General features: G+C 40.7%; 1 protein-coding gene across 2 annotated transcripts in view; it reads left to right on the top strand.

Moving 5' to 3' along the window:
* SPON1 (spondin 1) overlaps positions 1-24,749 on the top strand; it is a 170,224-nt gene that overhangs the window by 6,732 nt on the left and 138,743 nt on the right. For both annotated transcript variants that reach the window (XM_030200636.1, XM_030200635.1), the window contains exons 2-5: positions 2,838-2,944; positions 6,380-6,513; positions 11,210-11,283; positions 20,575-20,697. In XM_030200636.1, coding sequence (XP_030056496.1) covers positions 2,838-2,944; positions 6,380-6,513; positions 11,210-11,283; positions 20,575-20,697 — 438 coding nt within the window. The remainder of the gene's footprint in view (positions 1-2,837; positions 2,945-6,379; positions 6,514-11,209; positions 11,284-20,574; positions 20,698-24,749) is intronic.

The raw sequence follows: 24,749 nt of genomic DNA, 5'->3' as shown, positions 1-24,749 counted from the left end.
ATGCGGTAATGAAGAGTGATGATGTGCTGTCATACTTATGGTATTTTGGATAATTTTCAATCTCCAGAGCTGATCATGGTGGAAGCTTTGAAGATGAGAATTGCAATAATCCAATTGTGATATCATGAGGGAAAGTGTTTGGAGATGAAGTGACTGAGCTGGGCTGCACAAATTGCCCATTTCAGAAAGGGAATGAACCTCTACATCCTAAAAGATTGACGTCGGAATTGGAGTTTGCTACCTAGTAGTGACATAGCTATTAGGTGGGTCTGGGGAGGGGGGAAGGGCACAGATCCACTCATTCTTGGCTCAGGCCCACCCAGTCTGGTGTCCAATAAGGCCTCCAAAACACCTCAGCAGCAACTGTCTAGCTCTTCTCCCTCTCCTCTGCTCTCAGACCTGGCATCTGCTGTTCTCCTGCAGAAGATTTGAATTGTTGCTGCCACTAGAGATGGTTCTGATGTGGAGCAGTGGGAGGTAGTTGCCGGGCTGTGGGTGGGAGAGGGGCAACACTGGATCCAGGGGCAGAGGAGGATGCAAAGGAGGGGAAGTTTTGAAAGGGCCTATCCATGTTTACTTTGGGCCCACCCAAAATGGCAGGTCTGGCTACGTCACTGCTAAGTAGGACATCCATGTTTTAGAAAAGTTCTCCTATTGAGCAGTGCTTCACTACAGCGATTAGGGGAAGTCACCCCCTTAATCTGTCAGTGCTTGATTCTCTCCCCCCGCCCCCAAAGCCACCCAAAGCCAAACTAGCAAGGTATACCAAGAGAAATAAACATTTATGTTTCTAAAAGGCTCAGATAAATCTTTATGTTCAGACCCATGAATGTTGAAGTTGTTGTTCCAGAACATAAAGGTTTATGTGCCCATTTTGACCCATTGATATTTATACATTTATTTTTCTTAAATGGATGTTCTTGCCTCACGTAACCAGCGCACACACATCCATTTCTCCAAGTATTTTAGAACAGGCCCTACCTAGGTGGAACTTGATATGTCCCAACCTACTTGGACATCCTTTCTGAAATACCAACGCCATAATCATCTGTCTCCCCTTTGTCCACATGTTTATTCATGCCTTCAAAAATATAGCTCTCTAATTTATTCTTTTGTCCATTTGGTGGGATAAAATACATATCTGGTTTTGTAAAACTATACGAGTCAGTATTCATAAGAACTTATAGGGTAACTCTGAAAAGGTTGCCAAACTTTAGGCACTAGATTGTTGCATGTTAAGTGCAAATTCTAGCTGCATAATTTCTCTAATTGAATAATAGCATAAGTCTTATTTACATGCCAACATTTAGGTGTGCTGCTTATGCAATGTCAATGGCTTGTAAATAACGCAATTAATGTTGAATGACAGCATTCTAGAATCTTAGTGCATAAGTGCAAGGCACGACCCTGACTCACCCATACCCCTGCGCATACCTAGTTTTATTCTTTCCTATCTGCACCACTCTGAGCTTGTCCACATGAAATTCCATCAACTAGTCAGATGTCCAGTCTTCTAGTTTCCTAAGGTCCTTCTGCAATTTCTCAGAATCCACACATAATTTAACAACTTTGAATAATTTTGTCATGTTCATTTGTGTGCTAAGAGGTCGATGTTCGAAAGAGTCTAACCGTGTTTGGTTTACAAGGCATTTTATATGGGCTTTCCTAAATGTCTATCAGAAAAGCTGCACAGACAGGTTTCGGAGTGCTCTTTGCATTTCTCTCATCATTGTCAGTTTTAACCTCCTTCATTAAGTTCTGTTAGATTGACTTCCACTAGAATTAAAGACTTCTGTTACACTGGATCTTTTTAATGGAAATCCTTTGCAGCAGAAATTAACAGTATTACGACTTACGTTGGTTTTCATAAAGCATTGAAAACCTGACTTTTGAAGTGAAGTTTTGGTGTATTAGCACATCAGTCATTTTTAGTATGATGTATATTATTACTTTGTATTGTATGTTTTGTTATTGTTTGTTCTTTTCTTGAATAATTGCTATTGGTTTAGTCTTGTAAACCAACTTTATTGTATAGAGCAGTATATCAAGTAAATATATCACATCAAATAAATCAAGCAAGCAGGAGAAGCTCTTATTAGCTTTGTGCCACTGAATATGTCTGCTAACCGGCCATATAGGTTAGGTGCAGGCCAAGGGTAGAGTGACAACTTAGCCAGTTAGCAGCGACTTTCAATCCGCAAATCAGCTTAGTAACCGCATAAAGCAAACAGCTGACCTAACTTTCTGGGGCGAGTTAACTAGGCACCAGTCTGACTATGAGCTGGTGCCCAGTTAATTTCCAGGTCAGCGGATCTACCCAGATATTCAGTGTTTCAAGCTCTGGCACTGAAATCCGGGGATAGTTCAGCCCTTGGCTGGAAGTGGCTGAATATTGACTCCTGAGTCCTAGAATAGCAACTAAGTGCAGTTTCGTGAATATCAATCAGGACCACACATAACGGCAGTGGTGTCTGAACCTCTTCAATCCTCTTCTCCCTTCTACCCTGGTCCCGATCCCCTCCCTCACCCGCCTGAAGCAACAGCTCAGCCTGGGCCGATTCCCCACTCCCCCCCCCCCCCCGGGCCTATCTTTGCAGCTCCCAGGTGGTCTAGGGAGAATATGAGCAGTTGCCTTATCACAATGGTTACAACCTCTAGTGGCAGCCTCGCTGTACTTCCGAAGTACTGAATATACATACATTTCGTAAACCCTGCGGTTGACTGTGCAGTTCAAATATTGCCCCAGTAACAAATGTGTTAACATTTCTGGGAGAGGTTGACTGTGGTTAAAAGTAGCAGTGAATAGGTGAATGACCAAACATTTTGTTCATTTCTAGTGACACTTTCTGCTGCTTTGCCATCCTACTTCCGGGGCTTCACCTTGATTGCTGTAAAGGAAGGCAGGGAAGGAGACTCTGAAGATGATCATGCGGGGGCTTTCCAAGTAAGCAAATTTCTTTTCCTAAATATTAGAACTATGCTGACCTGTTTATCACTGTTAATAAGGAGGTCCTTTTCATATGCAGATTGGCTGCATGTACAAATTAACAGTATACCGGGTACTTGACACAATTAGTAAAGTATCTATAGTCCAACATCGGCAAGTAAAGCTCTCTATTAAATTTAGATATTAATTGTGAGGAAAAGACTTCAGACACCCGGTTCCAGCTGTGACTAAAATTATTAGTACAGCAGACCGCCTTGCACAGCGTATACTTTGAATCATTTCATGAAATAAATACACTGGCAAGTATCGTCTTAAGTCAGAAAAACCTCACTTATGTGGTGAATCTACTGCAATATTAATCAACTTTATATGTATATATTAAAGCCTTTGAAAAACTGGTACTTAGCTGTGTTGTGTTCAGAGACTGTTAGGTATGCCTGACAGCGAGCTCCTGTTTCGCTAAACGCTTCCTAAGGAGCAGAACCCCAAGTCTTCTCACAGCAATCTTTCAGCCCTGAGTATCCTCCTGACAGTGTTCCCTCTTTGCCTCATCCCCACCCCCCAGCTGTGAAGTGGTCCAGCAGGGTCATTGGGGGCAGTAGTATAGCCCCCTCACTCCTAACCCTTGTGGCGCCGGTCTAAAATGACTGCCACAACCTCTCGTGACAGTTCACGATACTTCATGTACTACCACGAGACGCCATGAGAGGTTGTGGCAGCCATTTAGGAGAGGCGCCGCAAGGGGGCTGCGCTCCAGCCCCCAATGACCCTGATGGACCACCAAGGATACAGGTAGGCCTGGATGGAGGTCCTACTTGCATGGTTGGGGGGAGGGGATCTTCTGGGGAGGGTTTATGTGGGCTGAGGGAGGAGGAAAGGAAAGAGGGAACATTGGCGGGAGAAGCGAGAGGGGGATTTTTTTTTTTGAATAAACACACAAAAAAAGATATTCAGCCGGGCCCACATAAGTGCCAATGCCTAGCCTGCCAAAAATTATCCCCCGATATTCAATGCTGGTACCCGGACACAGTCCGGCATTGAATATCGGGAGATACCGTAGCTGGTGACGATCAGCATTTAAAAAAACTCTGAATATCAGAGGGACAGAATTAAGCAGCAGTGCTGACATTATATGCTGACCAGACCAATTGTTTTATGCAGAATGGTAAAAAGTGAAAATTCCTCTCCTGCTTTTATGCTTCGCTTTTTTCATTTCTACCATTAATAGAAAATAATGGGGGCGAAGGTGAAAGCTTTAACTTGGTAAACATGTACTTACCATATTAAAATGCATTCTGAATACTGTTCCCTCTTCAGTACGGGTGAAATTTCATGCACTGTGAACAGTGTATAAAACGGGGTGAGGATAGGTTGAGGAAGGAAAGTCTGCGTGGACAGTCAGGAATATGAAAATCATCCTGCGCCATTTATTAATCTCTTATAACATTTCAAAAACTGGACCTTGTTCAACCAGGCTGTTGGGTTTTATCATTGGGGGTTGTGATGAGTCAGAAGGTTGGTGCAAGTGTGGGTTAGCTATTGTGTAAGTGGGTGTTAAGAAGTTTGCTGAAGAATGTATAGGACAGTTGTGTTTTTAGGACAAGAGGGAGCATGTTCCATTTGCGTGCTCCATAGAGGGAGTTAACTATCTTTTCCTTCAGGAGTGACTCCATTATTTTTCCTACCACTGACATGAGGCTACTGGCCTGTAGTTTCCAACTTCTTCCCTGTCCCTGCATTTGTGAAGAGGGACCACATCTGCTCATCTCCAATCCCACGGAACCTCTCCTGTCTTTAAAGATCTATTAAATTAAATGCTTTTCTGAGCTCCCTTGGTATCCTGGGATGTATCCCATCCAACCTCATAGTTTTGTCCATTTTCAGATTTTCAAGTTGTTTATAAATGCTTTCTTCTGTGAATGATGCAATATCCACTCCATTCCCAGATATTTCCTCAGCAGCCAACTATGGTCCTTCTCCAGGATTTTCTTTTGTGATCACTGAAGAGAAGTTGTTTAGCACATTCACTTTATTCTAATCACTCTCCACATAGCTGTTCTCAGCATCTTTCAGTCTTACAATTCCATTCCTAGCTTTTCTCCTTTCCACAATATATCTGAAAAAGATCTTGTCACCTCTGTTTACATCTTCAGCCATTTTTTCTTCCACCTCTGCTTTTGCTAGGTGTATTTCCCTCTTTGCTTCTTTGAGTTTAATCTGGTAATCTTTTCCATGATCCTCTTGTTGCGTCCTTCTGTATTTCTCCACTACTCTTTTCCCTCTCCTGTGCCTACCAATGCCATCAGCTCCTTCTTCAGGTATTCCTCCATTTTACCAGAATCAGCATGTCTGAAATCCAGTACTTTGAGTTTTGTGCATCTGCACTCCGCTTCTGCTCTTATATCACACCATGTCATGTGATGATCACTATTGCCTAGGTGGGCACCCACCCGGACGTTGGAAACACTTCCTCCATTTGTGAGTACTAGATCCAGAGTTGCCCCTTCCCTTCCCTTGTGGGTTCCGCCACCATTTGTCTGAGCAAAGCACTTTGACAGACATCCATAATCTCTCTGCTTCTTTACGATTCTGCTGAGAGGATGTTCCAGTCCATATCAGGGAAGTTGAAATCTCCCAGCAACAGCACCTCTCCTTTCATTCCAAGCTTATGGATATCTTCGATCAGATCCTTGTTCAGCTTCTCCATTTGTGCCAGAGGTCTGTATATAAGACCTGTGTAGATACAAGTTCCAGTGTATCACAGAATATTCACCAATCAGATGCCCTCTGGGTGCTTATATATAGCCACACAATTATAAGCATTACCTCCGTAGTGCTGGGGCAGAATGAGGGCAATATTTATCTGCTATCCATATCATAAATTTCAGACTGAAAACTTACAATGCTCGGGTCTATGTATAGCAGCTGAATATTTCTACCACCTATACAGTGGCTGCAGTAAAGAATATTTATGGCCTGTTTAAATGATGTTGCTTCTTCTCATTGAACACTGGCCTCTGACTGTGTAAATTTCTAAATTTGTCATTTTGGGGTATGAAACATGTTTGAGTACAATTTTTCAGTATAGTTTATTGAATGCCTTCCTTTTCAGGAAAATAATCTGTCTGTTTGGTAGTCCTCCTTACGCCATAAATTATTTTGCAAAACTGGAATTTTCAGGGTGAACTTAATCTTAAATAGCTGATTTATAGTAGTGTTTTCAAACACGTAATGAACAAAATGGTGTTTTTTCATGTATTTTCATTTACTGTTAGTGATGAATGAATCCTCTTGTCAAATTTTTCAGGTTGGCTGTAGAACATATAAAGGGAGAATAATTTTAATAGAGTAATGTTCTGCAGAGGATAACTGAACTGAAGGAGGAAGAGGGATTAGTACTGGTGCCATTAATATGTAGTGCCTCTTTTCTAGATTATAGATGAAGAGGATACGCAGTTTATGAGTAATTGTCCTGTGGCTGTTACTGAAAGTACTCCCAGACGGAGGACACGCATTCAGGTTCTCTGGACGGCACCTCCTACTGGAACTGGTTGTGTAATCTTAAAGTAAGTACGCATGCGACAAGAAAGAACAAATGGAAATGCAGACCATTAACTGTTTGTGTGATTAAAATTTCTCCCCCTCACCACTGAGTGCTCAAGTTTTGTCCTATGATTGGAAGGATATGACAGGTTCTTTTCAATGAGCTGAGAGACTATTGTCAGAGGTTGCTTGCCATTTCTTAGCTTTTGATATCTTACACCAGCATCCTCCCCACCCCACCCTATATGGGAAGTGTGGATTCAGAATTCATAAAGGATTAGTGTTTAAGCCTTTTAGGAAATACTGATCCATTAAAAAACATCGTTTAACCCCCCCCCCCCCCCCCCCACACACACACACAACACACATTTTATAGATCTCTATATTACAAAATTCAATGAGAGAAAAGAGACAGAGAAAAATAAACAGAGAGCAGTGTCAAGCACTCTAACCAGGTCACTTGACCTATCACGAGAGTCATGTGCGAGCTAAATAATCCTCAAGTACATGCGAGAGTATCTACCTGGTTGTGCGCATATTCTATAAAGGAAAGGAAGCATGTCTGTAGAATATTCGCCAGCCAGACGCCCTCTGGGTGGCTATGGGGCTCATTTTCAAAAGAGAAAAATGTCCAAAAATTTGGTATAAATCTGCTTTTGGACGTTTTTCTCACAAGAATGTCCAAACTGATATTTTCAAAACCAGTTTTTAAATGTTGTTATATGAAGTCCTTCATAAGTGCGTTGCATTGAAATCACAAGGGGGCATGCCAGGAGTGTGTTAAGGGTGGGATCTGGGCATTCCTAACACTGGCAGGAAAAAGTCCAGCATTTGGACTTTTTTCTGCCATAATGGAACAAAACAGAAGCATCCAGGGCTATAAGTTGGACGTTTTGGTATAGACCTGTTTTATTAATGAATAAGCCACAAAAAAGTGCCCTAAATGATCAGAGAGAATAAAGGATGACCTCCTATTAGCCCCCCAGTGGTCACTGACCCCCTCCCACCCCCCCAAAAATGTGATTCAAAACATTACTTACCAGCCTCTATGCCAGTCTCAGCTGTAATACTCAGGTCCATCAGAGCAGCATACAGGTACCTGGAGTAGTGTAGTGGTGGGTGCAGTGCACTGCAGACAGTTGGACCCAGGTACATACCTCCCCCTACCTATTACACTTGCAGTAGAAACTGTGAGCCCACCAAAACTCACCAAAACCCCATTGTGCCCACATATAGGTGCCCCCTTCATCCATAAGGGCTATTGTAGTGGTGTACAGTTGTGGGTAGTGGGTTTGGGGGGGGGGGGCTCAGCAGACAAGATAGGAGAGCAATGGTGAGATGTGTACCTGGGAGCATTTATTTAAAGTCCAATGCATTGCCCCCCTAGGGTGCTCCATTGCTCTCCTGGGATGTCTGTGTGGCCAGTCTACTAACAATGCTGGCTCCTCCTACATCCCAATGGTTTGATTTTGTGCATTTTTCACTTGGATGGGGTTTTTTTTTTAAAATGGACCAGAAAGATAAATACACAGAGAACAAAGTCATCTAGAAAATAGCCATTTTCAAAAAAAAAAAAGATAGATGTTTTTCTGTTTTGAAAATGTCTATATTCCCCACTTAATTTTTGGACGTTTTTAGCAAAATGTTCAAATCTGGACTTAGATGTCATATCAAACATGCCACTCTACATATAGCCACACAATTATAAAAAATTACCTCCATACTGCTGGGACAGAATGAGGGCAATATTCACCTGCTATCCATATCGTAAATTTCAGCATTTAGATGCTCGTGTTTATAGTTAGACATGTCGTAAGTGGACGTTGCGACATATTGGTGCATAAAGGCCACTGTGCACTCGTTTTCTACAATGAAATCTGTGCATCCAGATCCTGTTATGGAATACGTTCTTAGTGCCTACTATTTCGGCACCTGACTTTTACCACATATTGTAGAATTGCTTCTAAAGACTCGATCATAGGTTTCCTGACTTGGGCGATGGAGAAAGCTAGAAGGATGCTTAGGTGCATAGGGGGAGGAATGGCCATACCCTACCGACCCTACTTAAATACCTGAACCCAGCAACACGACAAAACCAAAGAACGTAATGGACATAACGTAACTCTTCCTCTGTATGATTCCCTAATATGTTTGTTTGTTCCACATGAACGCTATTCTACCATAACATCACTGTGTAATTGTTTATACCGGAATTGGCGAACGCCTCTACGGTACTATTGTAAGCCACATTGAGCCTGCAAATAGGTGGGAAAATGTGGGATATAAATGTAACAAAATAAATAATAAAATAAATATACATAAGTTACACCAATTTTCTAAGGGAAAATATGCCCATGCTTTCTTTTTTCAAAACTATCACACAGAACGTAATTAAATACACTGAGATCTGCCAGTTAGGATACATAAATTTCCTACCTTCATGTATATTTTTAAATTTAGTCCAGAATCTTGCACCAGGACCTCAACACAGGTTGGACAAACTTACGTGTATGTAGGCTATACGTACATTCATTTAAGTGCATCTTGTCTGAGCTACTTTAGAACGTACAATAACTGGAAATGCCTTTTAAAATTATCCCCCTTTTGAGGTAACATAAAAGTCAGCAATAAAAGTCACTGACAACCTATGTAGAAAATTCTAAGGGTTCACAGAGCCATAACCTTATCAGTAAAAAGGTAATGCCACAAATATTATATCAGGCCCTAGAACACTGATATGCCTACTATTAGTAAAACAACCAAAGATGCACATGCAACTAAACACTAGTAACAATACCTTGTATTGGTCACACACAGAACACAACCCAGCTCTCATCAGTACAGAATAAGGCACCACAGATTACAAATGAGAGAAGTCAGACTCTGCATGCAGTCCACCCCTTGAAAACTAGAAATTGTAATGCATTTCAACCTATATTGAGCAAAATACTAAAATATAAAAAGCCATGTCCAAAAGTGACATATTCCAATCAGTAAAAACTGAACATAAAATGTTTTTTTTCTACCTTTGGAAATTTTTTCTAATTGGATTGGTCTCTAAATTGCTTCCTATTTCCCTTCTTCCCTCCTCAGTTTCCGCATTTCCAACCACATTGACCCCTTCACAGACCTGTCTTTCATCTCTCTGTTGCCCACTCCACAGCCCCCAGCGCCCAGGCCATTTTCACTGCATCACAGCCCCTATCTAGCCCTTCCAGATCTTTCACACCATTTCTCTACCCTTCCTATCCTTATCTATCTAGTCTCATACCATCCAGCCCATCTGAATACACTCAAGATTAACCTCTTAGTAAAGGTTAAAGGGTCATGAATTTGATATACAGCTTTTCTGTGATACAGCCAAGGTGGATTTACATTTTATTATATGTCCCTAGTGGGCTCACAATCTTAAGTTTTTGTAGATGGGGCAATGGAGGGTTAGGTGACTTTCCCAGAGTCACAGGAATTGCAGTAGGAATCAAATCCAGTTCCTCAGGTTTTCAGCCCACTGCGCTAACCATTAGGTTACTCCTCCACTCTTAGTCCTCACTCTCCTGCCAGTCCAATTCCCATTTGCTCACTCATGCTCCGACCCAAGTCTATGCTTTCCCACTCTTTCACCTAATCCTGGAATCCTTGTTCCTCTCTACCGTTTATCATTTATTCATTTACTATACCGTTTCAAATTGTATTCACAAAACAGAACAGTTTACATAGCAATATAAAACTCATAATAAAAACAAACATAAAAGAACTCCATCAAAATGATAGGAAAGCACAGCAAGCTAAAGCAGCCATTCTAAATGTTAACAACACCAACACATACTGGACAACCATTCATAACAAGTACCTCTCCTGCATGCTTCAATGTGCTGTTTGAACCGTGCAAGCTCAGTACTTTACAGAGTGCCATGTGTTTAAACACCTCATTGAAACATTCAGAGCCAGAAGTATGAACCAGAAGCATCAGTATGGCTGCAATCTGAAAGAAAAAAGATGTTAGAAGCCCAGCACTAGATCTAGCAAGGGAAAGTGGTTGCACTTGGGCTTCTGACACCTGAGGAGAACCTTCAGATGTGCGGTTTCCCATGTCCAGCATCTTCTTTTCCCTACCCATACAAAGCTCATTATCTCTCTTCTTCCCTACTTCCCCTTTCTCCATGGAACATCTCTCCTCTCCCCTCCCCCAATAGTGTCCAGTATATTATGCCTTCCCTCTTCTTTCTCCCCCCTGCCCAGGTGTTCAGCAGCTTCTATTTCCTTCCCTTCATTATAATTGGCGCAGATATTCAAAGTCCTGTGCTAGTGATTCTGAGCCTTTTCTGGAAACAATTGCCATATCAACGTCACCTCTCCCTCCCAAATTGCCGCCCTACTGGTCTGATTGGCCCTGAATGCACTACTTGAAACTGGGGTAGCAAGATATTTTTTCGGAGTAGCACTCGCTTTCCTTTTGCCACCCTGTAGTGATGCCTTCGTGTTGATTGTATTTGAGTCTACAAGTGCTCTTATGTTAATTTTATTCTATTTATTTAATTATTTATTTGGATTTCTTAACCGCCTTTATGAAGAGATTTACCCGTTATGTTCTTAGATGTCTGGAGGTTTCAAAGTGAAAGGCTGCAGGTGAAAGTAACCATAGGCTGGAGATGGGCAAGTAAGGGGCAAACAGCATGTAAGAGAATCTAAGTTACCTAATTATGTTTTGCTTTTTAACAGAGCAAGTATTGTACAGAAACGAATTATATATTTTCAAGATGAAGGTTCTCTAACCAAGAAATTGTGTGAAGAAGGTAAGAACTAATTATTCCTAACAAAAGAGCATGTTTGAAATATGTACACAGTGGTGACACAGGCAAACATACCCAGAAATCTATAAGGAGTTGGTTTTTCTCTGGGTAATATCTCCAGATGGGTTAGTTTTGCATGTACCATAGCAGGAATGAATCGCGCTCTTAAGCCAGGGTATGGATGGATATGAATTGATTTGTTAATTGTTTCAAAAAGTACAAAAACTAGGGGAAACGCCATGAAGTTATATAGAAATACTTTTAGAACTAATAGGAGAAAATATTTAAACTCTGAAACTCGTTGCTAGAGCAAGTGATAGAAGCTGTTAGCATAGCTCGGTTTCAGAAAGGTTTGGATAAGTTCCTGGAGGTTAAATCCATAAACTGTTATTAAAATAAATCTGAGGAAATCCACTGCTTATCCCTTGGAGAAGCAGCATGGGTTTTGTCAGGTACTTGTGACCTGGAATGACCTGGATTAGCCACTGTTAGAAGCAGGATATTGAGCTAGAAGGACCATCGGTCTGACCCAGTATGGCTGAAAACAGATGGCATGGTTAGAAATCAAGGATCTTCCTCTAAGGATATATGCTAGATTTGATTGAACTGTCCCCAAGAAATGCAAGCCCAGAAACCAGAAACTACTTACTTCTTCATCTACCCAACTGTAAAAACATAACTTACAAAAAGATATAAATGGCTGAATTTAGTTATCTGGGATCCAAATGGTGGAACTCAATACCCAATGTTACAAAAAGCATTATTAACTATCTCCAATTCAGAAAAGAACTGATGGACCTACCTTTTCAAAAAATTCTATAGTTAAAATGGAACCGATATCCCATACCACTACTGTAACTTCGCCTAACTGTAAATTGTAAGCCACTTTGAACCAAAATGTTTTTGGATAACAGTGGGATGCAAGAATGCATAAATAAAAGTCACTAAAGTAGAGCATGAGATCTGGGAAATTCTTGACGTCAATGCTGCTATTATACAAGATAAAACGGAAGAGTGAGCAGCTGGAAGATTATAGGCAATTAAATCAACTTCTTAAACATTCCTAAACCTCTAGCAGTAACTTCCAGGGAAACATTTTAAAAGTACTTTTTTGACATATTTGGGGGGTTTAAGTCTGAAGCTATTCCACCAGTTCATAAGATATATAATAGGAACTAATTTTATTGATACCAGGGATTGTACAAATGTGAGTCAGGATAAACATCCCTCAGTTTCTCAACTAGCAGGTCACTTTAGCTCAAAGATTCTTTCTATTAGAATTGAGTTTCACAATAGAGTTGGGATTCCTTGATAAGTACTTCCCTATCAGTCCCTGTAGACGGAATTTGGTCACATTTTTCCTCCATTAGAATGGTCTAGTGTTAATTCTCTTTATAAGAAATATGTAGCTTCATTTTGTGTTTGACACTTGTCCCCCTTATGTGTTAAAAGCAGGCACTTCACAGTTTAGAACTTAGTTATTTTTCTGGCTGCAGTGATATTGTCTATGGGGATTTTTTCCAATGGAGCTGGGGGAAATTGTTATTACCCCAGTTGTGAAAGATTGTAAAGAAACCACTGTCTTAGGGCCCCTTTTGCCAAGCTGTGGTAAAAGGGGCCCTGCGGTAGTGTCAGCATGTGGATTTGCCAAGGGCCGAGGCCTCTTTTACCACAGAAGATAAAAAGGCAAAAAAAAAAAAAGAGGATATGGTTGTGCGGTAAGTGCACCCTTGCTGAGCGGCCATTTCTGGGGGAGGAGGGGGAAACCCTTATAGCCACCTATTTAGGAGGCAGTAAAGGCTCCTGCGCTAAACCGTCAGTAAGCCCCTGGTGGTAAAAAAAAAAAACTAAAATTTCCTGTTGCGCTGGAAATGGTGCATGCTGGGGGCAGAACTACCACTGGTTCCTGTGGAAGGCTGGCGGTAGTGCTGGATTGGAGTGTGACAATGCTGCGGTAGCTCTACCATGGTGTTGTAAAAGGGCCCCTTAGTTACTATCAACCAATGACTTCCATCCTGTTTTTTTGTCAGTTTGATGGAGGGGTTGGTGGCTATGCAATTATTAGACTGTTTAGATAAGTACAGTATTTTGCATTCCTCACAGTCTGGTTTCAGGTCTTCATAGAGCACAGAAACCGTAATAGGGTTCCTTTTGGATAATAATCGACAACTATTATCTGTTGGTAAAAAGGCACTGGTTTTACAATTGGATCTATCCAGAGCCTTTGATTTAGTGGACCATGCTATTTTATTACAAATTATGGAAAATATAGGTATTACAGGGTCTGTTCTAAATTGGTTTCAGGGATTTTTGGAGCAGTTCTCTAATAAGGTTAAAATGGGAAATAGTTTTTCAGGAAAGTGGACTAATCTATGTGAGGTCCCTCAAGGCTCCTCATTTTTACCATTACTTTCAATATTTACCTACATTTGCTCAGCTTTAAATTAGAAAAGAAAGGCTTTTATAGTTATATCTATGAAGATGATATAATGGTTCTAATTCTTATTCATTCAGTTGTATCAGAAATTATGGTAATCCATGAAGTTATTATTTTATTGGACAATTGGATGAGGATTCATATATTAAAATTGAATACCAATACAACAAATTTTTTACTTATTAACAGTACCTACAGTGAAGTTGAGACAAGTGTGGTGGTTAAAAAATATTACTTATCAGGTTTTAACCTCTGCTATAATTTACATTACAGACACAGGTGAATATATTAATCCAACGAGCTTTTTTTTTTACCATGCACAAACTTTGTAACGTACAAAAATACTTTGATCAAGATCAATTTCACTTAATTGTACAAGTATTGATACTAAGCTTGTTGGATTACTGCAATGTTATTTATCTTGGATGTTCCAAGCAGATGTTAACAAAATGTGACTATTCAAAACATGGCCTTATGATTGATTTACTTTTTAATAAAATCTAATAGTACCTCTCCAACATATATGCAGATTCATTGGCTACCAATTTATCCCAGAATCTTATTCAAATTTTTGTGTTTGATTTATAAGGTTGTGTTTGGTCCAGCTCCCTTGTATTTTGCTAATCATTTTGTCTTTTCAACTTCAGTGAGAGACACAAAACATAGTAACATAGTAAGTGACGGAGATAAAGACCTGAACGATCCATCCAATCTGCCCAACAGTCACACATTATCAATTCATGATTAAATCAACAGTGAATGTGATATTATATACTTTATCATGAGTCTTTCTTTGGCGTTTCTGAGACATAGACCGTAGAAGTCTGCCTGGCTCTATCCTTATGTTCCTTCTACTGGAGTTGCCATCAAAGCCCACTCCAACCTATGCAAATCTATCTTGTCATTTGAGGGTCCCAGACCATAAAAGTCTGCCCAGCACTGTCCTCTGTTCCAGCTACTGAAGTTGCCATTGAAGCCCTTTCCATCTTATCCTAAACCAGATTGCCATATACCAACACAGACCTACAAAGTCTGCCTGGCATCGGCCTTAGTTCTTTACAGCTGGAGTACCCTTGCAAACGTCACTCACACATCCACCATCTGCAGCCATTTAAGTTTTCTTAATTTATTTTTGTTTTCTACCATCTATTTTCTAAACAGAGTTCCCCTGTGTTTATCCCATGCCTTTTTGAATTCCGTCACTGTTTTTGTCTCTACCGCCTCCCTCCTAAGTCTATCTCCCTGCAACCTCAGCTCATGCCCTCTAGTTTTATCATTTCCCCTTGTTTCTATATTAATACCTTTCAAGTATTTAAACATCTGTATCAACTCCCCTGCCCATCTTTCCTCTAGCCTGTACATATTTAGGTCTTCCAATCTCTTCTCATACATCTTATGACGCAAGCCCCATATCATTTTTGTTGCCTTCCTTTGGACCGCTTCTAGACTTTTTACTTCCTTAACAAGATACGGCTCGCCTCGCCCTAAGACCGGCCCTGCCTCCACCTTTCTACCATCTCTATCCTTTCTAAATAGATTATAGCCCAGTATATTTGTGTCCCATTCATGGGAGTCATTGAACCATGTCTCCGTGATAACGACTACATCTAAATCTGCCTCTACTATTAGGGCTTGCAGATCATGAACTTTGTTGCTTAGACTGCAAGCATTTGTGGTCGCTTTCCAGCTACATTTCAGTGGCAATCTCCTGTGTAGTTTTTTGTTTAGTCTCACCTACTATGGTGAATTGCCAAAATTGTCGGAGCTTGTCTTTTGTATGCAATTTATTCAGTTATCCCTTTTTAAAGGGTAGAAAGAAGTTCAAGTTATTGGGGAATCTCTTAGCTTTCCAAGCGGCAAGACTATATTTTGAATTTTATGATGTCTGCTTTAGATTACAGGCATTTTAGGTGCATGATTAAGACATACCTGTGTAGGAAGTTTTTGTTAAATTCTGGAGATGAATGATTATCGGTCATTTATTACGTTGTCATTGACTTTTTTGAGAATTTTAAAGGGAATTTTATTTTTTGCCATAATGTAACATTGTTAATCTCTGATAATTTCCAGATTTATCTTTTGTAATCTGTATAGAACTGAAAGATAGATAGTGGACTATCAGATATTGTGTTATGCTGGAAGTGTCTGTCTAATTTCTCTGGAATACTGAGTTTGTCATCTTTGATAGATAACAAGGAGGTGAAGATCTTGTCAGAGCTACGTTCATGTGTTTTGTCTTTGAGCAGGATCTAAGCGATATCATGTGCTTGTATTTTTGTAAATCTCATGGGGAAAAGGATCTGGATTTTTCCAGATGTTTCTAGAGTTACTCAGGAGAGGAGGGAAATTATTTCTTTCTATGAGTCAGGAGGTAAGAGAAATAGATGCAGCTTTTATGCTTTGGTATCCCTGGTATGGTATGATTTAAGGATGTAAGTGAATGAGTGCATTTGTTTGAAATTCAGGCAGACCTAGATTTATTTCCTATATTTCTACTCATTTCAATCTCTGCCTCTTCTGTGGTGGTGATCTAATGTAAATTGCTAGCAGATGTTTTGTTTTCTTTGATATATTTTTTATGTTGGATATCTGCTTGATAATTTTGGATTCTACTTACAAGATTTGGTTCTTCTGGTATTTATGTAAAATTTTATAATTTAAAAAAATGGGTAAATTCAGCCACTTAAATATTGGGTTAGTATTTTTTCTAGGTACCAAGTGTTCGATATGATTCAGCCCCAAGTATTGCTTCAAATATATTATTTGTATTTGGCCGAATGGTGATTTAAATTCGAATATGAATAATCCGGGGTTCTACTGTAGTAAATCCTATTGAAATAAACACTTGATCTCTGATCTCATGTTGCTTCTTTTATTATTTGTTATGTTAGCGCTCAATGCCCAGTACTCGACCAAATAATATTTTTCATTATTTGTATTCAGCCGAATAGAAAAATAAGCTGTACAGTACAACTCTAATTTTTTAAATTAAGTGTAAAACATCCAAGTACGACATTGCATCACCATTGTTTAATGCCATAAACTTTGAAGCTATACTAAAACACCTATTTTTTTTCAACTACAGTTAACCAGTTCAAATATCAGGCCCCTGACATACCCTTACCCCTCTGTTTCTAGTGAAATTTTAAACATTCAAGATTACACTCACTTCCCAATGGTGTGCATTTTCTCCTCTTCCACAGTGACTCTCTCTCTCTCTCTCACCTCTACCCTGCCCCAGAAATCTCCCCCTCTCCCCCTGCTCTCTACCTCTCTCCCCCTCAACTCCTCTCATCTTTAATAGTTCTCTGTTAACCCCCTTGTCCCCAGAACTCTCTCAAAAACCCTTCAACCATAGCAGTGCCTCTTTTAAATCTAATAATCTCCAGCTCTCACTTTCTCTCAACCCCCCTCACCCCATTCCTCACAGTCCGTCTTTATCGACCCCTTCTCCACTGCAGTTTCTCTTAGCCACACTCATTCCCAGAAGTCTCTTACTGTATCTTCAGGACCCAAGCATTTTGCCCACAGTTAGATAGGGTTGTGCGTAGGAAACAATTTTATTTCATATCATGATGCCATTTGCTTTCATATTTTTTTTTGTTACATTTGTACCCCGCGCTTTCCCACTCATGGCAGGCTCAATTTATGAGTTTTTGATCATTTTGTTTGTTTTAGGACATGCTATAGTTTTATAATGTATTTACTTTACTTATAGCATACACTATAAAGCATTTTTTTCAGTCAATGTAAAATAACATAAGGACACTAAAAGCCCTATATTGCATAAGTGCTCTTTATAGGTAAAGGGATATCCAGGTTGGGGAGTTCACATTTCCCCCAACATTTAGGCTCTGTTGAATGTAGGATCTTTAGTGAAATGTGTAAGGATGTGGAGGAGTTCATGTGCATTAACTGGCACGTACACATAAAGCAACAATTTTACAAACCTATATGTGTAGAAAAGTGTGGCATTACACAGGGCTTCCCAGATCTCGAGAAGATTGATATCACCTCATACCTTCATCGTTCCATCTTACTCAATGTTTTGTTTATTCAATTCTTTATATATTTGAAGGCTTTTTTTCAGATTTTATAACAAAAATGTTTTTAAAATCTTTACTGAATAACTTTTCATTAAACTGTCAAACTAGAGTACTTATCTTAGAATGGTGTACATGTTGGGGAGTCAGTGTCGGCACTATTACTGGGATAGATGTTATTGTGAAATTTCTAGCCTACTGGATTCTAAATTACACAGGGCTTTACACTTGTAGGGGATTCTGCAATGTGCCTGTGTAATTGACACCTCTTATGTGTGCCACATTTTAAAAAGTTGCAATATATGTGGGACATACTTTCAGTTGGGGTAAACCGCTAAATCATAAAACCAGCCAAAACCCTTAAGAAACTCCTTTCCTTGTTATTTTTCTCAGGTCCTCAGAAAGTGCATCTAGCCAGAAACTTTGCAGGCATTGAGCACTGTATCTCTTCATAGGTCCACATTTTTCTGTTTTATCATTTTTTAAAATAAGCATTACTTCTTGCAAACACTTTTAATTCTCACTCTTCATGCTTCAAAAAGGTATGTAAAAAATATCTTAAACCAGTTGTCTGGCAACCTCTCAGCATGGCCATGTTTTGAATACTGTGTCAGGGATGGTTTCTGGATGTATAAAAGGCAATGTTAATATTCAATATATATCCGGTCTTAACTTTATCCAGCTAGCTGTGCAGCTCTGGTATTGAATATCAGCATCCCTGCATAATTTCTGGGTATTTCCAGTGATCCAGATATTTAATGCTGGCGCCCAATCATGGCCCAATATTGAATATCTGAGTCTAACTGAATATTGAGCTGACACTGACCACAATGTTTTCTATTGAAAGAGATTATTAGGTGTCCTTTTACTAAACCACGTTAAATGCTAACGCGTGCGTAACACATTACAGTGTTGTGCGGTAATTTGCCCATCAGAGCATGCTAATCACATGTTATTTATTTTTTCAACTTTTGGCAGGAAGAGGCGTGCTATAGGCGGGGACTGGGTGTGGAAGTGTTCTCTGGTTCGGGCATTCTGATTAGGGTGTGCTAACTAGATAATGCGGGTTTAATGTGGGAGCTCTTAGCTTCTCCTAAAGTGAGTGCGTTCTTTTCATTATTGTGAGCAGGTATAACATTAGCCCCAAAGAGGGCAATCTTCAAAGTTGTTCTCCCCATTTTAAAACTGCCCCTCCCCCTTTACAGTGGCTATGTCTACCTAAGCCCAAAAGGCTGAGTCAGGGTAGAAGGTGGTTAGGGGTTATTGTACTCACAGGGCTCTCTTTTGAAAAGGTGCTTGTGGGAACAATGCTTATGCAATCAAGCACCACAGAGTTTCTAAAAATGACCCCAATGTGATTAGTATCACTGCAATCCATATAATTTCACGGCACTGCATTGTGTGTGCTCCATCCTTTCACTATGCAGGTAGCTTGGGCTGACCTGTATGTTTGTTTGCAAGTCCTGTGCACCAAGGGAAAAATTAGCTTGAGACCTCCAAGAAAGAAAAAATGAATAGAAAAGAAAAATCCATAATGAGCTTCTCTATATATTTGTTTGCAAGTTCTGTGTACCAAGAGACAAATTTGCTTGAAACCTCAAAAAAAAGAAAAATCCATAATATACTGCAGCATAAAATATGGGCTTAGCACATGGCAAAGTCCTGCTTTAAAATGCACTAAGCCCATATTTTACTGCATTTTAGTAAAAGGGCCTCTTAGTAAAACTGTGAGGTTTAAAAAAATACACCATTATTTACATTTCAGTTGGAGAGTGAGAGATCAAGGCAGTTGGCTGAACTATCTGAATATTCAGCAGTACAGACCTGGTTAGTTATCTGAAGCTTTAGAAAAGAATTGAAAAATAAATTCTTTACTTGGCCCTTTTCAAATTAGGATAGCAATGAAGATGAGCATGAGTCTCAGTCAGAGGCAAAGGGTTTTAACTGCAGGAGTGGGTGAATGTAATTTGGTTGAAGCGTTTTGATTTAGTGCTTTCATTATATCTTATTTCTTATGTTTTATGTATTAAATTCCAGATTCTATAAAGGTCACTGAAATTTGGGGCATGATATAGAGATGCAAGCCAATTAACTCCAATTCTTAGCATTAGTTAGCAATTCTTTGGAGTTGCGCATGCTTCCCCCCTGCACATGTCTATAAAGTTGTGTGCGGAAATTGTCTCATGTGCAATGTGGCCATGGGAGGGACATGAGTGGGTCAAGGGCATTCCCATACTTTAGGAGTGATGTTATTGAATTCCAGGGTTGGGCACTTAACTTGCGCGGCAGGATTTACACCAGGTTTTATTTGGTATAAGTCCACGCGCCCAAAGTGGATGGTGGGAATCAGCGCTAAGCACATATCGACGACATTTGCTGAATCTGGCTCTCTGTATTTTTTTTTTTTTCCATTTTCATGTGTTTGTTGTATTGTTCCTCATTCAGACATGTGGATGGTGGATTATAATGATTTAAAAATAAATACAATTAAATAAATTTAGGATAGCAGTTACTTCGGTGCTGTCCAGCTAAACTCTAAACCTGCACCCTTAGAGTACCCCAGTCTCCACCTGCTCTTAATCGGACATATTTTGTCTGCATAACAAGCTGGCTGAACACAATTTATGCACTCAGCAAGGGTGCTGGGGGATTTTCAAAGTGAAAGATTTATCCAGGTAACTCCCAAAGTTACCTGGATTCACCTCTTGAATAGGGCCACATTCTACCTACCACATTTCAAACATTGTTTGGAACTGTTTGTGCTTTTATTTCTTATTTTCTGTCCTAAGTAAGTTTAATTTAATTTTTTTTTAGACCCAACACTGAATGGGGTGACAGAGAAACCAATCTTTAATTGCTGTGCTTGTGGTACTGCTAAATACAGGCTTACATTTTATGGGAACTGGTCAGAAAAGACGCATCCGAAGGAATACCCACGTGAGTGTGTGAAATATTATAATGTCTGCATATCTCAGTTTTCAGTTGCTGCAGTGGGGATATGGATCAGGCTTTAGTCTTTCTCTCAGATGCTTGAAATTTTATTGCCATGACAATTTGTATTTGTTAGCCAAGTAATACAGAGTGAGAGCAATTTCCCAAGCCATCTCTGTAGTTAAAACAGTGGTTTACTGGGAGAAATGGGCTTTAGTGTGCATTGTACTGATCACAAATATATTTACCCACTCTAGGGGAAAGCATTCATGCTAGTGAGGATGGGGCAGTGTTTAGAAAAAATGCATTCTTTGATTTTGAAAAAGAACCCACAGAAATTAACAAATGTAAATACAGTTGGGTACTTTCCTGGGAGAATTTTCTATTAATGCACATTTACATTTTTATTTGCAAAATAGTATGCAGAGTGCAAAGTGAGTGCATTCTTTCCATTATTGTGAGCAGGTATAGCATTAGCCCCAGAGAGGGCAATCTTCAAAGTTGTTCTCCACCATTTTAAAACTGACCCTCCTTTACAGTGGGTATGTAGCTATGCCCAAAAGGCTGAGTCGGGACAGAAAGTGGTTAGGGGGTTATTGTACTCACAGGGCTCCCTTTTGAAAAAGTGCTTGTGGGAACAATGGTCTTATAAGTCTTCAAGCATCACAGGATTTCTAAAAATGACCCCGAAGTGATTAATATCACTGCAGTCCAAATAATTTTACAGCACGGCATTGTGAGTGCTCCATCCTCTCTCTGTCCTTTCACTATGCAGATAGCATTGGGCTGGTTAGAGGGATTTTCACCAGATACTATCCGCCCAATATTCAAAGTGATTTAAGAAGGCATGAGGGTCTTCTGCCTGCTTAAATCACTTTGAGACTCCCAACCACTGATATCCAGTGACACTAAAACTGGGCAGTGCCACTGAATATTATATCTGACCTCCCATATTGAAAGTGGGCAGATCAGGGGCAGTACAGGGGGAAGCCAACAGTTATGTGTGTGCCAGCAATATTCATTGCCTGGATCTACATAACTAACCCAGCCAAGTTAGGAGAGCCGGGTTAGCAATACAGGTCTCGGCACTGAATATTGGCTGGGACCCGCGTAAATTTGCCCAACCTTTTCTAAGTGATTCGAGCCCCCACCATCTCCCCAAAAGAGCCCCATCCTCCCATTCCCCAACCCATGACCAAAGGAATCTCCCTCCCACCCATCACCACGGAATGGCCTCCCCAATCGCCTTGGTTGCAGTAGTATCGCGAGGCTGCTATGAGAGTTCACCACAGCCATTTTCAGGAAGCTGCCACAAGGGGCAGGAGCAAAGGGGATTCACTTCTGCCCCCATCACCCCCACTGAACCACTAGGGATCAAAGGTAGGCCTGGGGGGCCTACCAAGACCGAGAGGGTTGGAAGGGGCTATTCTGGGGGATTTCTTTGATCCTGAGCTGGGAGAAGGGGAACAGGAGGATAAGGATTATTTCAGAGGGCCGGAGAGGGCTTGAATTGCTTGGAAAAGCTTGGGCAAATTTATGTGGACCCTGGCTAAATAGTGATTGGGACCTGCATAAGCTCTGGTGGCCAGCCACACCAAAATTAGCCACTGATATTCAGTGCCATTGCCCTTACATGTCCTGACACTGAATACCCAGAGCTAATTCTGCCCACAGCTGTCAACGTTGTAAAAAATGGTGACCGTCACAGGCTCAGTATCTGACCCTCACTGTATATAGTAGCTGAAAATCTGCAGATAGCAGAGTTATGCGTTCACCTGCCTCTGGTGAAAGTATGACTCTTTTGAAAGTCTGAACGTAAAAGTCTTTATTAAGAATGAGGAATTTTTATATTCCTTGCAGAAAATTCAAGCCATGAGAAAGCTGCAGCTTAAAGGTCATGTTTTGCATTCCAATTTTTCTGAAAAGTCCATGTTCTTATGTTGTTCCAGACAAAACCAGAATGTATAATGTGCAATACATTGTAGCATAGTAATGTATTAATTGATGGTAGAAAAAGACCAACATGGCTCATCAAGTCTGCTCAGGAGGGATAGCTGGGGTTTTAAATAGAAGAGGGGATGGATGGACCATATGGCCTTTATCTTCCATCATTTTCTCTGATTCTGTGTCTCTGTGTACCTGCTGCACAGTGCAGGTTACATTCCACATACTTGCATTAGTGGGTTGCACCTTCCATGCTGTGCAGGTTACATTCCACATACTTGCGTCAGTGGGTTGCACCTTCCATGCAGCCCAGGTTACATTTCACATGAATTTTAGAAGTCTCAAAAGTCATTGTGGAGTCAATTGCATAAGTGGACACCTCCATTTTGGTGTCCTGAGGCTGTGCAGTAGAAGTGTATTCTGCATTGGAACCTAAGCACCTTGTGTATTGTGGTATCAGCAAGCCTAACATTTGGGTACCCACAGTTACACTAGCCATAGAGCTGGTGTAAGTGCAGTCACCTAAATGCAAATACACACTATGCAAGTTAAGAGTGAATTTGCAGAAACTGCCTAGGTGCCCTGTTAGCATTTGTGCTGGTATGTGCAGACATACTAGTGTGTGTGCTGGTACTCTAGATATTTACACTCAGGACAGCTAAGTTATGGAATTGCCCTTTGTTATTGCCTATGCTTGGTTACATCTTCTTGATTTTTTAGGGACCCACTAGGTGTTTCCCACTCCTTAATTCCAGCACAGTTTATGCATCCACCATCTCTTTTGGGAGGGCAATCCAGGCATCCACTATGCTTTCTGGATAGAGCTGTGGTGGTCCATGGGTGAAGCAAGGGTGGTCCCCAGAGTTATTATATATATATATATATATATATATATATATATATATATATATATATATATATATATATATATATATATATACAGTGGGGGAAATAAGTATTTGATCCCTTGCTGATTTTGTAAGTTTGCCCACTGACAAAGACAAGAGCAGCCCATAATTGAAGGGTAGGTTATTGGTAACAGTGAGAGATAGCACATCACAAATTAAATCCGGAAAATCACATTGTGGAAAGTATATGAATTTATTTGCATTCTGCAGAGGGAAATAAGTATTTGATCCCCCACCAACCAGTAAGAGATCTGGCCCCTACAGACCAGGTAGATGCTCCAAATCAACTCGTTACCTGCATGACAGACAGCTGTCGGCAATGGTCACCTGTATGAAAGACACCTGTCCACAGACTCAGTGAATCAGTCAGACTCTAACCTCTACAAAATGGCCAAGAGCAAGGAGCTGTCTAAGGATGTCAGGGACAAGATCATACACCTGCACAAGGCTGGAATGGGCTACAAAACCATCAGTAAGACGCTGGGCGAGAAGGAGACAACTGTTGGTGCCATAGTAAGAAAATGGAAGAAGTACAAAATGACTGTCAATCGACAAAGATCTGGGGCTCCACGCAAAATCTCACCTCGTGGGGTATCCTTGATCATGAGGAAGGTTAGAAATCAGCCTACAACTACAAGGGGGGAACTTGTCAATGATCTCAAGGCAGCTGGGACCACTGTCACCACGAAAACCATTGGTAACACATTACGACATAACGGATTGCAATCCTGCAGTGCCCGCAAGGTCCCCCTGCTCCGGAAGGCACATGTGACGGCCCGTCTGAAGTTTGCCAGTGAACACCTGGATGATGCCGAGAGTGATTGGGAGAAGATGCTGTGGTCAGATGAGACAAAAATTGAGCTTTTTGGCATGAACTCAACTCGCCGTGTTTGGAGGAAGAGAAATGCTGCCTATGACCCAAAGAACACCGTCCCCACTGTCAAGCATGGAGGTGGAAATGTTATGTTTTGGGGGTGTTTCTCTGCTAAGGGCACAGGACTACTTCACCGCATCAATGGGAGAATGGATGGGGCCATGTACCGTACAATTCTGAGTGACAACCTCCTTCCCTCCGCCAGGGCCTTAAAAATGGGTCGTGGCTGGGTCTTCCAGCACGACAATGACCCAAAACATACAGCCAAGGCAACAAAGGAGTGGCTCAGGAAGAAGCACATTAGGGTCATGGAGTGGCCTAGCCAGTCACCA

This window comes from Microcaecilia unicolor, chromosome 4 (assembly GCF_901765095.1).
Source record: "Microcaecilia unicolor chromosome 4, aMicUni1.1, whole genome shotgun sequence".
Classification (NCBI taxonomy): domain Eukaryota; kingdom Metazoa; phylum Chordata; class Amphibia; order Gymnophiona; family Siphonopidae; genus Microcaecilia; species Microcaecilia unicolor.
This window is presented reverse-complemented; position numbering and strand designations above follow the sequence as displayed.